At 37.0% G+C, this 15,810-nt stretch overlaps 1 protein-coding gene across 2 annotated transcripts in view; it reads left to right on the forward strand.

Annotated features, from left to right (window-relative positions):
* LOC124168860 (mucin-5AC) overlaps positions 1 to 15,810 on the forward strand; it is a 184,061-nt gene that overhangs the window by 162,206 nt on the left and 6,045 nt on the right. The window contains exons 13-19 of one of the 2 annotated variants that reach the window (XM_046547218.1): positions 2,588 to 2,724; positions 5,145 to 5,349; positions 6,311 to 6,502; positions 7,167 to 7,331; positions 8,419 to 8,485; positions 9,105 to 10,046; positions 13,714 to 13,923. In XM_046547218.1, coding sequence (XP_046403174.1) covers positions 2,588 to 2,724; positions 5,145 to 5,349; positions 6,311 to 6,502; positions 7,167 to 7,331; positions 8,419 to 8,485; positions 9,105 to 10,046; positions 13,714 to 13,923 — 1,918 coding nt within the window. The remainder of the gene's footprint in view (positions 1 to 2,587; positions 2,725 to 5,144; positions 5,350 to 6,310; positions 6,503 to 7,166; positions 7,332 to 8,418; positions 8,486 to 9,104; positions 10,047 to 13,713; positions 13,924 to 15,810) is intronic. The other variant, XM_046547219.1, reaches the window with a different exon arrangement.

Below are 15,810 nucleotides of genomic sequence, written 5' to 3' on the forward strand. Positions count from 1 at the left end.
TGGTCTCAAAATGATCCAAATGATGTTCATATTCACGTGTTAAAATTTGGTTACTTTAAAATAACTGCAACCCGTGCCCCAAGGGCCCTAAGTACTAAGGACCCTCAATTGAGTTTTTTGGGGCTGCAAAAGCACTATTTCTATGTAAAACGTAAAAGTAAAACCCTTTAGGGCCGATTTTCTGTTTGTTTTAACCTATCTCTAAGCGTTTAGGAGATATCGCCCGTCGTAATGCAATCTCCCCCCTAGGGCGCCACCCCGCACCGCGGCATCGCTGAGGTATGTCCCGCACCACTTACTAGAGACTTCCCCTCAACCCCCTCCCCTCCCTCGGCAAAGACTTTGCTCCTGATGTCAAGATCTAGCCTCTGAAGAAATGTGCTTACCTTAGAAAGAATTTAATTGCCATAACAATACTTCCAATCCAAGAGATCAATTTATTTTCACTCTGTCCATGAATTTCGGTACATTAACCAAAATAAAATAGATTTTCATTGTATTTCTAATTTTTCACTGACATCCTACATTTGGAAATGAAAGTGCCTTTCCACACGTAAGGATTGTATTGCGATGAAAAGTCACTCTTAGTAATAAATTTTGAAAGCTCTCTTCCTTCAACGTGACTGCCCAAAAATCTTGAATTAGTTTCACTCCTCTCGCTGCACAATCATTTCCCACTTGATGACCCCGAATAATTTGCAAATCGTTCTTGTATGTTCATCCCATTCTCGTATGTTCACATCAAAGAATGCAATGCATATTTACAATACATTAAATAGCTTTCTCGAATTAGTGGTGACAAAATTTGGTATAGATACCTTAGTCATGTCTTTACGTTTATATAATGCCTTCTTCGGTGGATCATATTTTCCTACACAAGACCACATACGGCGTATCACGTTTTTTTTTCACACCTAGAAATGGATCCGTCAAAGAAGGACAGGCCTACCAACTCCTCACTCATGTACCACAAGTAGTTTGAAAACCTCTTTTGTGCTGCTTTCGCAATGTCTAGGTTAACACTTTCGTAATTAACAAGTCTTTGTAGGAACTACGGGTCTCTGATGGGAGCTAATGCAACAAAAGGAGCGGATAACCACATCTTTTCATTTCTTCTTGAATATATTGATATCTATTCCACCAATAACTGCATTTCGTTCTCCTCTTTATTTGCGTAAGAACTTTATTTCTTCAGCCCAAGCACATTTATCCGAGAGATAAACTGCACTTTCCTCCCCGCGCATCAAAAATTCAATGGTACCGCTCCTTGTGATGTCAAGCAAATCATCAAGTTTTGTTACGAAAGATTCTCTTCTCTTCATATCCACCGTAGTTCGCGTTCTCTTTATGCCGTTGCGCGTTCATCCATTCTTTGCGTCATTTTTCTAACTTTTCAATCGCCTTATTTTCCGTAAAAACAGGAATTCTAGTTTTATACTATATGGATGAGACGCATTTCTCACGGTTTTTCTCGCACTAAGTCTTACAAATTTCGAACCCATTAGGAGATAGAGAAAACACATAGTACTTCTCTCACTGTCGGTAAATTTGAGCCGAGTATTTCTTCACTTTCTGTTCCAACCAGTTCAATGCCTGGATTTTGTCTTGATTACATGCCTTTCCTTGTTGGTCTATTCTTAAAATGAACGTCACGTTCATGATAAAGTATTTATTTCACCACTTTTCTCCTTACATCCTAAAAAACTTAGCTCTTCCTATCCTTTGCACACTATACACAATAACTATCTCTATCTATCCACAGGTATCTACATCCGTGAACTTATTACCTCCTTTCTTCTCCTTGAATATTTCTATCTACTGTTGGAGCCCTGGAAGCCCTGCTCAATCCCTTCATTCCTTTATTATTCATAGACACATTTCTATCACATGCTTATAATATTTTGTACATAAAAAGCACTTTGGAACAAAGCCTGCTGGAATGGTTCGCGGCCGTTTGGCGGCAAAAAATCAAGGTTTAAGGGGTCGGTACCCAATACATAGGACGGCGTTGAAGGGTTAAAATTGACATTATAGGCTTTAACAACATTAATCATGACACAAGAGGAACAACCTATTCAATACTGTACCACTAGCATGTAAATCTTGTCATCAGGAGCAAAGTCTTTGCCGAGGGAGGGGAGGGGGTTGAGGGGAAGTCTCTAGTAAGTGGTGCGGGACATACCTCAGCGGTGCCGCGGTGCGGGGTGGCGTCCTAGGGGGGAGATTGCATTACGACGGGCGATATCTCCTAAACGCTTAGAGATAGGTTAAAACAAACAGAAAATCGGCCCTAAAGGGCTTTACTTTTCCGTTTTACATAGAAATAGTGCTTTTGCAGCCCCAAAAAACTCAATTGAGGGTCCTTAGTACTTAGGGCCCATGGGGCACGGGTTGCCGTTATTTTAAAGTAACCAAATTTTAACACGTGAATATGAACACCATTTGGATCATTTTAAGGCCAGGAAAACATAACTTTTCGCAATTCTGAAAAATAAGGGCCGGCCTACTGGACATTATCACTTTATTTTACCTGTAATCACTTTGGCTGAAAAACTTATCTCATTCATTTTGCCTCTAATCTTTGCAGGACGACCACCACCACCACAACGACTACTGAGGCACCAGAGTATGAAGAGTATGATGAAGAGGAAGAAGAGGAGGATGGATCCTTGGAGGAAGACCCAAGTGCTCTCAAAGAATTGATTGGTCTCATCAAGAAACTTGGTAAGCAAGGTCTTTAATGTGTTGCTGCCGTAAAATAACTAAATGCTCCGTTTCAGGTTTGGCCTCCTTGTTATATAAGCATCTGTACAGCTGGGTGGTTTTACAGCAATAACTCTTGACATGCCGCAAGACACGGCCTTTTATACATGTCACTCTCGCAACTCTGCGTCCTTGGTGCTCGCTGCCTTTCCGATGAAATTTGCTAGGATTCAAACCCAAATATCCATATAACATAATTTTTTTCTGCAAGAAATAGTGTAAATTGTGATCTTAGTAATCTTAAATACTATGTAGTCTCAACTAATCTTGAATAAAATTCATTAAATAGATTGTTTTTTCTTTTTTAGTAAAACCAATGCAATAAAGCATATATATTAACGTATTTACATTGAAAATAACCATTTGAAACAATCTCACGTGAGGTTCGAGGGAGGGATCAAGCCAAATCTCACAATATCTCATTAAGGGGAGGAGGGGTCAAAAATCGCCAAAATCACCCCACCTACGAGGGTGGTCTGATAAGTCTGTGACTTTTTGGTTTGATGCCAATCTTCACTCAGCTCTCCTATAACCATATCTTTTAACATTTACGTAATTATTTCTGCTTTAAATCCTTAATCACCAGCTTTATATATCTCACATGTGGTAACTTCTGCCCTTCTTCCCTTCCACCTCTCCTTCAGCAATAATTTTCATTAGATTCATACCTCATGATATGTCCAATTAAATTGCCCAGTTTCCAACCCACAGTTTTCAAAAGACTTCTGCCCTCTCCTACTCTTCTTAGACTTCCATATTAATCACTGGATCTTTCCATTTGATTTTCATAAATCATGTATAACACCACATTTTGAAAGCTTCCAACCCTGATTTCTCCGCTGGTATCCTTGCCCGTGCCTCACTACTTTAAAGAAGCATGCTCCAACTTTATGTCTTGATAAATTGCTTTCTCATTTCAATGCTTATTATCTTAGTTATGAGGACTCTTCTTTTTGAGGAATGATCTCTTTTTGCTTGGGCTATTCTACTGAATATATATCCTTCTTGCTTCGTCCACCGTTGGTCACTTGGCTATCCAAGCAGTAGAACTCATTCACCTCCTCGAGTTTTTGGTTTTCTAGTTTCACGCTGGTCTTTGCCTCTTCTCGTCAATAAAAAAAAAATACAGCTAGATGCTGCCAGCATCAAATTTTTACTGCTGGCGCACACTTCTACATCAGAATTAGTGAAAGCTAATGAGGATATCAGAGGTCTGAGCCACCAGATTATTTGGATAAGACTATACACACCATCACTCAATGATATTTTAATATAAATGCAATAATGCCCTAGAAAGGAGTACTACAATTTCTATGAGTGCTTTCTATGCATGTATGTTTATTACATTATACTAGATCAATGCTGTCACCATCTTTGATCCACGGGTCTGCATTTGAATTTTAGGTAATTTAAAAGGCTATAGGCTACATATTGCTGGCAGATTACTTCCTGTTCTCCTCAGAAGTGATTCATTTGAATTTTCATTTCAACTCGCCAAACTTTAAAGCCCCTTATATTTTCATCCTTGAAGATACGACTTTTTTCGATGCATGTGTGTATTACATGGTGGTAGGCTTCCAGGAGCCGTCGGTTCAGAGAAATAGGGATGGTTCCTCAAATACTGATGTATGGAAACCTTTTGTTGCCATTGGAATATTTTCTCATCTATAGACCATTATGGTTTTTATGTCCATAATTTTTCCTCAGGTGACAAACAAAGCTATGTTTTATATGCCGCTTAAGGTTTTTAAAGGCATAATAAAGGTATGTCAATATGCTGATTCTGACCTAATCTCATTTGGCAAATATCACGAAATTTTTTTCTGCTAGAAACACTGTAAAATGTGATTTTAGACTACGATTTGGTTATCTTAAACACTAGTCTTAACTAATCTTAAATAAAAATAATTGAATAAATTGTTTTCTTTATAAATCCAATGAAATGAAGCATAGATTAACGTACTTACATTGAAATTATGCATTCTGAACAATCTCATGTGAGATTTGACGGAGGATTTCGAGCCAAATCTCACGATACTCACTAAGGAAAGAGGGCAGAGTCCAAAAATTGCCAAAATCACCTCATATAATTAATGGATGAAGGTATATCAAAGGATACATTAAGGATCTCTTCAGGCTTGTACGTTAGATTCTATGATTTGTGTTTAGTTACTACCTCTACCCCTAACTTTACTGTCTTAGTGTTGGATCTTTGGGTTATATATAAGTATTTTTCAATGGGACTCGAATAATAAATTTGAAGCCAAAAAATTATAATAACAGCTATATCAACAAATATAAAAATTCAAGCAGTTAATTATTATTCAACAATGTATACTTTGTATTATATTTTTTTGAATTTAATATGATTTAATTTTCAGGAGGATTGAAGGAACTGGAGAAGCATCTTGATTCATCAAATTCAGGCTCAAAGGGAACGACGGCCAGTCCCATCAACAAAGGCAGCAGCAGTCTTTATGAGAGAGTACTGGGGTCCAGGGGGAAAAGGCCTCCTCCTGTCCTCAATGCCCGAAGACCTCCACCACCAGCCCCAACTTCAGCACCATCAGTCCGACCTGCTCTCAAGTAAGCATCGCTGAATAGAAAAATAAGCGCAGATCGGCAACAAAATTGGCTCATTCGTCTGTTTTAAAATATTTTCAGTTTGCAAAGAGTTTGAAAAACAAAGAGATCCCTATTTTTCTGTTATTTTTTTTTATCTGCGACCTATAGTCACTTTCAAAAGTTTTAGGACAAAGTTTACATTGCCAATTCTGCTTTTCAAGAAGATTCAGTTTCCCGCACTCCTCTTTTTGGTCCTTGGCTATGCAACTCAAATATTTTGTTTGATCGTGAAGATATACGTACTCAATGGGAGAAGTTCCTTTGTTACTGCAAATTTATCATCCTGTCTCTATTATGGTTGGATATTAATGGCAATTTTGCGTGGAATCTACCCAACAAATTGTAAAATATTATAAATATCCCGTTACGGGGACCCGATTCAACAACAATCGCTTTCACAGCAGCAAATGTTCTCCACTAAACCACCGCAGCTACTTACATAACAAGTCTTACAATACATAAAATACAAACCAACAACGAAAACTGGAGCAAGTATGCAGTAAATGATTGTCCTTTGTTTTAATTTTGTGTGACATTTAACCGCTACATGATCGCGTAATCGTTTGATTACCAAGAGTTCAGTCAAAGCAGGGTAACATGTAATCATATACAGTACTTTTCATGGAATACTGAACCAGATCTGTGATACGGTTTAACCAGAAAGCCGGATCATTGAAATACGGATAAATGAGGTTCTACTGTCCTTTTTTAATACTCCAAGTAAACTATGTAAGCATGAATTTAAATAATAATATTTATTGGCCCTGTTGGTTTGTATACAAGCAAATGGCAAGTAAAAAAAAGAGGCATTACTGAAACAGGCAAGTTAAATAAGAAATATTGTGTTTAATACAGTTAGGTATGGTAGTAAAAAATAAAAAAAACGTCACTTAAATATAATGAAAATAAACATGATTTATAGGTATGTGTCTTTGAGGAGGGAAAGGCCTGCCAAGGTGGAACCCGAGGAACAAGAGGAAGAATTTGAGGAGGAAGAAGAGGAGGAAGAGGAAGAAGTTCCTCAGAGGAATGTGAAAACAAGGAGACCACCCACAGGGAACACCCGTGTATTCTCCGGGGAAAGACCTAAATATGTCACCATAAATAGACCAAGGCAAGTTTAAACCATTAAAACAGAATAATTGTGTCTTGCGTGAAATTATTTAACTGCCACCCCATTTTGTGTGGAACATTTCCAAAGATATTTTCAGGAAATTATCACGATTTCATATTTTTAAATATTGATAGTACTTAGTATTTTATCACTACTGTTTGTTTTCGCTGATGCTAAAGTTATAGCTTAGAACCAAGTAAGAAATGTGGGGGCAGAATGGAAAAAAAACGATTCATTACTTTCACTGCATACAGTTTTAAACATCCAGTGAGGAGTGCTATATTGGCCTGATGGGAGTAAAAGGTTTTTTTTGCAAAGTGCAATTCGCAAATTTGCAATTTTTATTGCAAAGTTTTGAATAAAACCCATAGTGGTAGGTTGGTTGAACAGCATGAGAAAACTGTTGGTCTTATCTTGTTCTCAATTTCAGAAATTATAGTTGTTTTTTATAGAAAATTTTTGAGTTTGTATGTAAATAAAACTGTCAAAATTTTGGTGTAAATACATTCTATGTATACTAGTTAGGGAACATGGTAAACAATGGGTAGAGGGTTGGGACACAGATTGAAGGATCCAAGGATCCAAGGAGCCCATGTTAGGCATCCTCATACAAAAATCCTCCTAGTGGACTATGTTCATTCTAATGTTTCACTTTTCAATTCAGACCCTCTACAACCCCTCAGTCTCCTTTGGAGGAAGATGAAGAAGAGGAAGAGGATACTGGCGTAGATACAAGGGAACCTGAGCCAGAGGTTGGAACTCCCCGCTACGTCACAATCAGGAGGCCAAGGCCGACACGAGTTACTGAACCTGAGATTTCCACTCCAAGGTTTTTCTTCTATCTTTTCATTTAAATGGGAAATATGAACTTAAACAGTAATGAAGCATTTTTATATTAATGCTACAGCATGAATCACACAGTCATTTTTTTCCTCATTTTCGAGTGATAACTCGGAAATGATCATTGCGCACAATTGATTTTCGCATTCACTCCAATGATGAGGACTCCCTCACTTTTTTCATAACTTGTCTGGTCGCTTTTTCCACACTAGTTACTACCACCTTATCAGCCAATCAGAAAGCATGCCCGTATGGATCGATTTCAGGGCAATGTTTGACAATTGTGGGAACGACATAGGTAAACATAAAAATGCTAAATATTTTTGTGATGCGGGTCCTAAGATAACGAGCTGTGATATTAGGAAATTATGCAAAACCCAACGGTGGGAGGGATCATGTGATTCAGAAAAATGATCACTCAAGCGATCACTTTACCGGTCCCATAAAGCGATCACTAAGAGGGATGGAACAAATGATCGTGTGATTCAGGCTTAATTAAAAATGAAGTATCATTATCAGAGCAACTTTAAAGTTTCTGTTGCACACTTTGAATTACCTCATTGTTTCGTTGTTTTAGATTTATGTTCAGGCCTTTTGATTACTTTTTGGCCTTCTCTCATGTTTTTAATGCATTTTATCGCAGCTCTTCAAAAGTTACCTAATTGAAATCCCATATACTTTTAGAAGTTAATAGGATGGAAGCAGATGTCAATGGCCTTTTTAAATGTGGAGTCTCGCAATAGCACTGTCAAAGAGGCGATTGAGATTCACTCACATCCTATTAGTTTTAACAATGACACAGGATTTCAATTAAGTAAGTGTTGTATTTCTAATTTATTGAGTTCCTTCCCGGTTTAGGTAGTGCAAATTATGTTTCAAGTATTCATTAAGTATTAATTTGTTCATTGAGGACCTATTTATTATCATAAATACATGAATTTGTTGAATGAATTCATTGATGCTAATAGACAATTAACACTAATGAAGAATTCCATATGTATGGTCTATCGTTTTGCTGGTCCATGCTACATAGTAAGATATTTCATAAATTTTATTGAACCAATATTTTCATAAAGGTACCAGGTCATTGACCGGAGACGCTTTGGAGGTGAAACTGCACGAGAGAGTCCTAGTGAAAAACCGGTAATTATGAATTTTAACTTCTTTCTTATGATACACTCATGTCTTGTGGGTCTCTTCTCAGGATTCCCATCATGTTAAACTATCCATATAAGCCAAAGTTTTGAGCTCTGACTCTGGGCTCATCCTCAGGGCTGCTGAATGTTGTTTTATTTGTTTTTAAGCAAATAAACCAAAATTCAGCAGTCCTCAGGATGAGCCCCGAGTCAGAGCTCAAAACGTTGGCTAATATGGATAGTTTAACCTGGTGAGAATCTTGGGAAGAGTTTACCAACATCATTCACCCGGAAAGCATCAAATCATATTTCTCTCATGTCTTGTTAAACACAAGGGATATGTTACAGCAGGCCTTACTTTAATTGCAATTGTATTAAATGTCTGGCAAGCCTTGAAGATATTGTCAACTTATTTCGCACACTACTGATAGTGCTGGCTGGGTTTCCTTTACTTTTTGAGTGCCTAGGAGTGCAATCCATAAATCATTTTTTTTCAAATAATTAGTGAACCTAACAAAGTTTAATCTTTCATTTTCCATAAGGGAGAGGTTTCACAAAGTTAAGCCTGAAATTATCAATTATAGCTGTGATTAAGTTAATAAATTAAGGTTTGTTTTTATTCACAGGAGATAGAGGAGAAGGCGACAACATTCCCATCCACAACCTCAACTCCGATCCACTCATCATCATTTGCGTCTATTGCTGCATCGTCATCTCCTTCTCTCCTGTCATCACCAGAGCCTCCTTCACCAATTTATTTATCCACGACAACGGCACCGTCGACTGTCACTCGAGTCATCACCTCAGTGACAGAAGCTGCCACCGAGAGACAGATTATAGCGGTCGCTCGAGTGCCCTACTCTGTTCTCCTTGGTGCAAGAAATGCAAATAACAGAACAACGGTGAGTGATGGCCAAGACAAGCCAAATGATAGTGTCAGCACAGGTGGTAACCTGGCTAAAGATGAGTTCCCTTCGTTTGAATCAAATGAGCGTCCTCCCCCTACTAATCAAAGCATTCAAGATTCTATGTCACCTAAGGAAGAGCCACCATCAGAAGCTACAGGGGAGCAGCCACGTGAAAATTTAACGACTTCCATTCCTGAAATTGTAAGCCCCACAATTCCTACCACCAGTTCTCCTATCCCCGAGGAGAATGTAAGATTTTCTCCAACAAGAAAAAGTTATACCAGCACCACCACTGAAGCTACCACTCCAAAGGCTCGAACAAGGACGAATCCGTTCATACAAAGAGGATTCCGCAGGTTTAATTCACCAACCGAAGGTGTGAAAACTACAACCGACCACGAAAACAAGATCGGGTTGACCAGGACAAGGTCTTATCCTGGGGTCAGGGGTTCACAGAACCAAGCGAGCCAGGGAGGGTTTAGAAGGGATGGGGGTGTAACAAAGACCTCTACAGCTCCCACGACTGCTGAGCCGTTGGATTTAGTGGCCGAAGAAGACACCCCCACAACACACAGGCCGCGCCTGAGGGTGCTGGTGGTGACAACCGATGTTTCCTACTCGGAAGAGCCGCCCACGTCGAATCCAGTCAATGAGACCGAGGTTTGGAAAAGGATTTGTGTTTTGAGCTTGTGTGCCTGTTCCTGCTCTATCCTGTTTCTTCTGGGAATGATGTGAACTTCAATGTGAAATACGTGCTAATTCACTCTGTTTCTTTCCTCTCCTTTACATCCTTCCAGGTTACGCCTTGTAAAAATGCCTTGTTTATGACTCTTGCCCAAACTAAATTAACCGATGCTTATTTTTCTATTTCAAGTGTGCCTAAACATATCCTGCGTGCCATGCTTTGTTTATTTGTTCGTCTTATTTCCAAGCTTTTTGTTTTGCTGCTGACTCAAGAGTGATGCATATTTTCTCTTTTTGTATGTTTTAACAAATGCCTGTTTAACATATTTTTTTATCTTTAAGTTCTTCCACCATTTATAAATAAATCAGTTTTCCTAAAGATCAAAAAATATATATACCACGGTCAACAATATTTCACTTGGCCCTTGAATATTTTTTTGCATGAGAGCATGAAGGAAAAAATTAAAAGCAACCGATACCATGGTATCAATCCTTTATAAGCATGAAGGTATTAACTAATGAAAGTATTACAGAGTGATACACATACCTTTCTACTTATCAATATTCTACATAATGTAATATTCTTGCATTTCAGAATTCTATAATTGATGAAAATTTAACAATTTTTACTCTTTGTGCATGCAGTGCTCATTCTCAAATAGGAAATTCTTTACATTTTGTCAATGTAAGAGAAATCAAATTAAAAGTGAAGGGAAATGTATTTTAAATATGTATCACAAGAAAGGCATACATGTCTATTGAGATATGAGGAGGATAGAAATTAAGATGGAAATAATGGTTGTGAAGCAGGTGATATTATGTATGTAGTCTGTGATTACAATTGAATTTTTTCCGACTACTAACCATTGACCTTTACCATCTGCTAGCCGTCGCAGAGTCATGTGTCATGATTTTGATGGTGATAAACATATTTAATAGAGTTTCTTTCCTAAATCATAGTCCCTTCACACAAACTAATGAAAATAGATAATGATTAGAAAGAATCTAAAACATTCTTAGTATCAGTGGTAGTGAAGAGCGAAGAAATTACATGGGAAAAGTAATTGCTTAGGAAAGAACAAAGTGCTAGTTCTTAGTATTTCTCCATCTATTGACATACATATATAGTTGGTAGCAATAGTAGACAATACATAATATATACAGAGAGTCCTTCTCTGATTATTTTTGTTTACGTCAGTGCATTTTAAAAAAAAAAAAAATTCCAATATCTTGCAATTCATAGCATAGATATCCTTCAAACCGCATGAGTATCAGATGGTGTATATATTTATGAGTTATGTTACATTATGTTACAAGCTATCTCTGCATGAAGTTATCAAATGCTCTATATTACAGTTGCATGTAACATTTGGTATGATCCTTTCATTTTGGCTTGCATTTTTTGCCAGGAAGACTGAGTTCATTATTAAAAGCTACATATTTACTGGAGACAAAGAGAGTGGCTCCAGTACATTAAGATCTTTATTGAATTTCGAGCATATATAGTGCGAAAAATCCACAGAGGAAAAATCATTCGCCTTGACCGGGATTCGAACCCGGATCCCTCGATTTCCGGCCGAGTGCTTTAGCCAGTTAAGCTACCGAGGCGTCATTCTCCCCTGTGGAAATTTGTGGACTATACCGGACAAGGTGGTAGGGACTGCTGAGCATATGATGCGACTAGCAGTCCAGGTCGTGCGCATGGCACCACAGCCGGAGAGCAAAGCCCGAACTTTGAACACTAGAAGTGTTCACTCTGGACTTATTTAAGTCTACCGGGACTAGCCACAGTGATAACTTTTTACAGAGTCACCCGCAATGCACAAATAGTGCGAAAAATCCACAGAGGAAAAATCATTCGCCTTGACCGGGATTCGAACCCGGATCCCTCGATTTCCGGCCGAGTACTATTTGTGCATTGCGGGTGACTCCGTAAAAAGTTATCACCGTGGCTAGTCCTGGTATACTTAAATAAATTTCGAGCATATATTTCCAGCACATCTCAAGAAAAATGATTATTGTATTATGCATACGTTAAAGGAAGTGATTTTGCCCTAATCTGTTTTTAAAAAAACAGAATGGGTTTAATATATCCTTTATCACCAACTCAGATGTTATTTCATTTAGTTCACATTTTTCCAGTATTATACAGTACATAACCTCTTACAATCACAACGAAAACCCTACAAGACGAAATATAATGTTTAGCATCTTCAAAATGAGTAAAGTGGGTAGAAAAAATAAAGAAGCTCGATTCCTGTAAAATAGCTGTGGTTGAATTTTTTGAGTAATGAATTCTCTAAAAAAAAAAAGGTTCTATTAGAACTTCTATTAAAGTTAGGCTTAGGTACCTGGTTCATATATTGCTGTATGTTTGAGAATTGAATAGAAGATTTCAATTTGAAAATGGATAAGGAAGATTACAATTTATTTTCCGCCTGTTTCTGACACTCGTACAAATCGAAAAAGGCGGTGAAAGCTCAAATGTTTGTATTTTTCATCTGTAAATATTCAATGTTATAATGAATGTGGAATGGTCTCTAAAATTTTTATCCCTCTTTTTTTGTGTCATTCATGTCAATTTGTGGATTGCCTTATGTGAGGGCTGAGTAAAAGAATGCAGACCCCCTGAACAATAACACATCTGAAATGTAAATAACTAAAATTAAAGGAAACTGGTCCATTTGTAATAGGACTGATCAGTTCCTTATGTTTCATGTGAAAAGCACATTTTGTGTACCATAAAGTTATCATATTATAGCATACACCCAGAATAAAGAATCTATAAGAAAAATGTTTGAATGACTGGACGTCATCACTATTGAAAATATTAATTATCGTGAGTAATTAATGAAGCAGATTTTGGTTTGAGTATTGCACACTCCCATCCAAAATTAAAATTGTTTATAGGCAATATTTTTGTGTAGTCCATATATTCGAGTATGATATGATCTATAGCAGGTATAAATTAGTAGAATTCCTGCACATTTTGAGTAGAAAAAAGCAATACATATGTAATTATTCCACCTCACTAATAGCAAAGTACATACGTACACTGTCGACCACTTTCGAAATATTGAATGCCATTTTCAAAATATGAACCTCAAACGGGTGATATTACTAATTCTGGAATGCCTTGATTCTAATCTATTTACAGGATAAAGTTAAATGTTTTAGATTTATCAAAGATAGACATTTTACAATGTGTTGTACTTCAAAATGTCAACAAGAATAGGACCTCCTAGGTGAAGACTGCCGGTATTCCTGGCTGAAAATATAATGTTCATCAGATCATTCCTTGATAAAGCACTTATAGTCTCTATGATTTCTGATATCCAACAAAATCTGCTTCTGTCCATTCCTGTTTAATATCCTTTTTATAAATTCCCAACATAGAGAACCAGATGAGATGTAGATAACCTGTTCAGTACCGACTGAAAAATAGGGTGTTCTCTAATTTTGCAACAACATGAATTTGTACAGACTTTCCTCTCGGCTTTCCAGTTTGCAATGAGCTAGCATGGCTTTAACTTTATTTTTTTCTAATCATTAATTTTTCCATCTTGCAATTTTTTTTATTCTACAACATTCAGCGTCATGAGGAAGTTTTTGGATTAATTAACGCTGGTTATTTTTATGTTAGGAAACCACCAATGCTGCCACTACGACCTCCACTACTGAGAGAGCAATTTCTACCTCAAGACGTCCTCTCTTCGCTCCTCGAGGAAACACATTGGCCCTTGGACGTCGGAGGGTCACGACAGCAAGGAGGAAGATTGTCATTCCCAGTGCAAGAATAGGGGATGACAATTCAGAATCCCACACAACGACTGTTTTGGCTGCAGCACCTTTGGTATTGACTTGAGATCTTGTACCATTGCTGAATCACTGCTTGGCTTTGCCTAACTCTTCATATTTATTACCAACTCTGGAAATTCTTGGTGGTGCTTTCTATGTGCCTAACATTTTCCTCTTGTCCGTCATGAAGCTATGGACTTATGAGTGTTGTCTACTGTTTTCATCTTGTTACTTGTTACTTTCACACTTGCATACTTCAATTTTTGGCCTAGTTCTTTCCTGGGTGAGTTTTTCACTTACTCATCGGCCAATGGACCTCAAATTTCACATACTGCCTGGGGAATTGACTTTGTGATGATTGTAAATGTCTTGATTTGAATGTTTTAGACAGGGGCTAGCAACCTTTTCAGGGTGAAATTAATCATTTCTATTAGTGGATTGCGATGGAGCATCCCATTATTCAATACAACAATAAAATGACTAGAATAATAACCGTTGAATTGAAATTTAAAGGGTTCTCAATCTTTTGATTGCAGAAGAAATACACAGTTATGCATAGGTCATCCAAATGTATCACACTGACTATAATCAGAATTATTAGTTTATGTGTCTATAAGCAATATACTGGACCAACTTAATTGCTAAAAAAGTATATTCCAATCAAAAAAGAGTACATATATATACTAGAGTAGCATACTTTTAATGTTATATTAAATAGAGTCTAGTAACGAGCATTTATTTAAAAACATTTCTGCTCCAAATTAATCAACTAATGCCTTATGCCAATAAACTGCTTCTAGTGCATGACAGTGATAGCCATCTTATCCTTTGGAAAAAAATCTCATCCTAGTTTCTAAAGCTGCTCAATACCTGCTAATTTTTACAAGCTGCAGTGGAAAAATATGCTTATTGCTTAGCTTTCACCGCATTTATTATAATTAAGACAATCTCAGCTAAAGGGTTAATCCCGCCAAGAGAAGATAAATTTTACTATCATTTCAACAATTTTTTAACTTCAAGACAGGACAAATTGAACGTATGCATTGCCTTAGTCCAGCCAACAGGTAATGGCATGAATAATCAAGGTTGCTGACCACTGAATCACCCGGTGATTATAACATTAAACTCTATCAAAATAAAAGCAATTTTCTAAATGTTATCATGTACCTGCTGAAGTACCTTTGTGTGGTTTTGAAATGTAAACATCCATGCACAGTTCTTTCATACTAAAAAAACTATCTAATATGTATTTATAAACTTTGGAATTAGCTTTCCATGAAAATACTTCGTCATTTTTTGAGAATTCAATATCCATTACATAAAATGATGCTTTACTTATTCAGAAATAGCATGGATCATTGTCAAATAAATTCCAATGCATCACAAACAACGAGCCAGTTCTACGTTTGAATTAATTGAAATTTCATAGGTCTTCAGTGGTGTATGAAGTAACTAAAATGGATTATAAACAGAGCTACTAATACTGACAGATGTATTGATTGAACTCTTCAGATATGTATGCTTTCTGGTTACTTCTTAATGTTCTATCTGATAGAATGAATGATACCCATACATTATTGGTATTTCTGGTTAGAAATAAATTTAGATAGGAATATGGTGAGTAAAATGCTGAAAAGGAAATAAGTTACAGTGATGAAACCTCATTAGGTGCAAGGCATGATTTATTCAACTTTATGCTTATAAGTCAACCATACCACGTGCCTGAAGTCGGAGTGTTTGCATGTAAATGCATGGTGGGTTGAAATTAACATTTCTGTTATTTGTTTTCTTTTTGTTATTCTAATTGAATCATTTGATTTTAGATTTAAATAATAAGACTGGGAGGTTATTTTACTTTGAAATGTCTTCCATTTGGGTAAAGTTTTATGGTTTCTAGGCTGATCATGATGGATGAGTTCCTAAAGCAGGAGACAATGATATT

Source organism: Ischnura elegans, chromosome 12 (genome assembly GCF_921293095.1).
Source record: "Ischnura elegans chromosome 12, ioIscEleg1.1, whole genome shotgun sequence".
Taxonomy (NCBI): domain Eukaryota; kingdom Metazoa; phylum Arthropoda; class Insecta; order Odonata; family Coenagrionidae; genus Ischnura; species Ischnura elegans.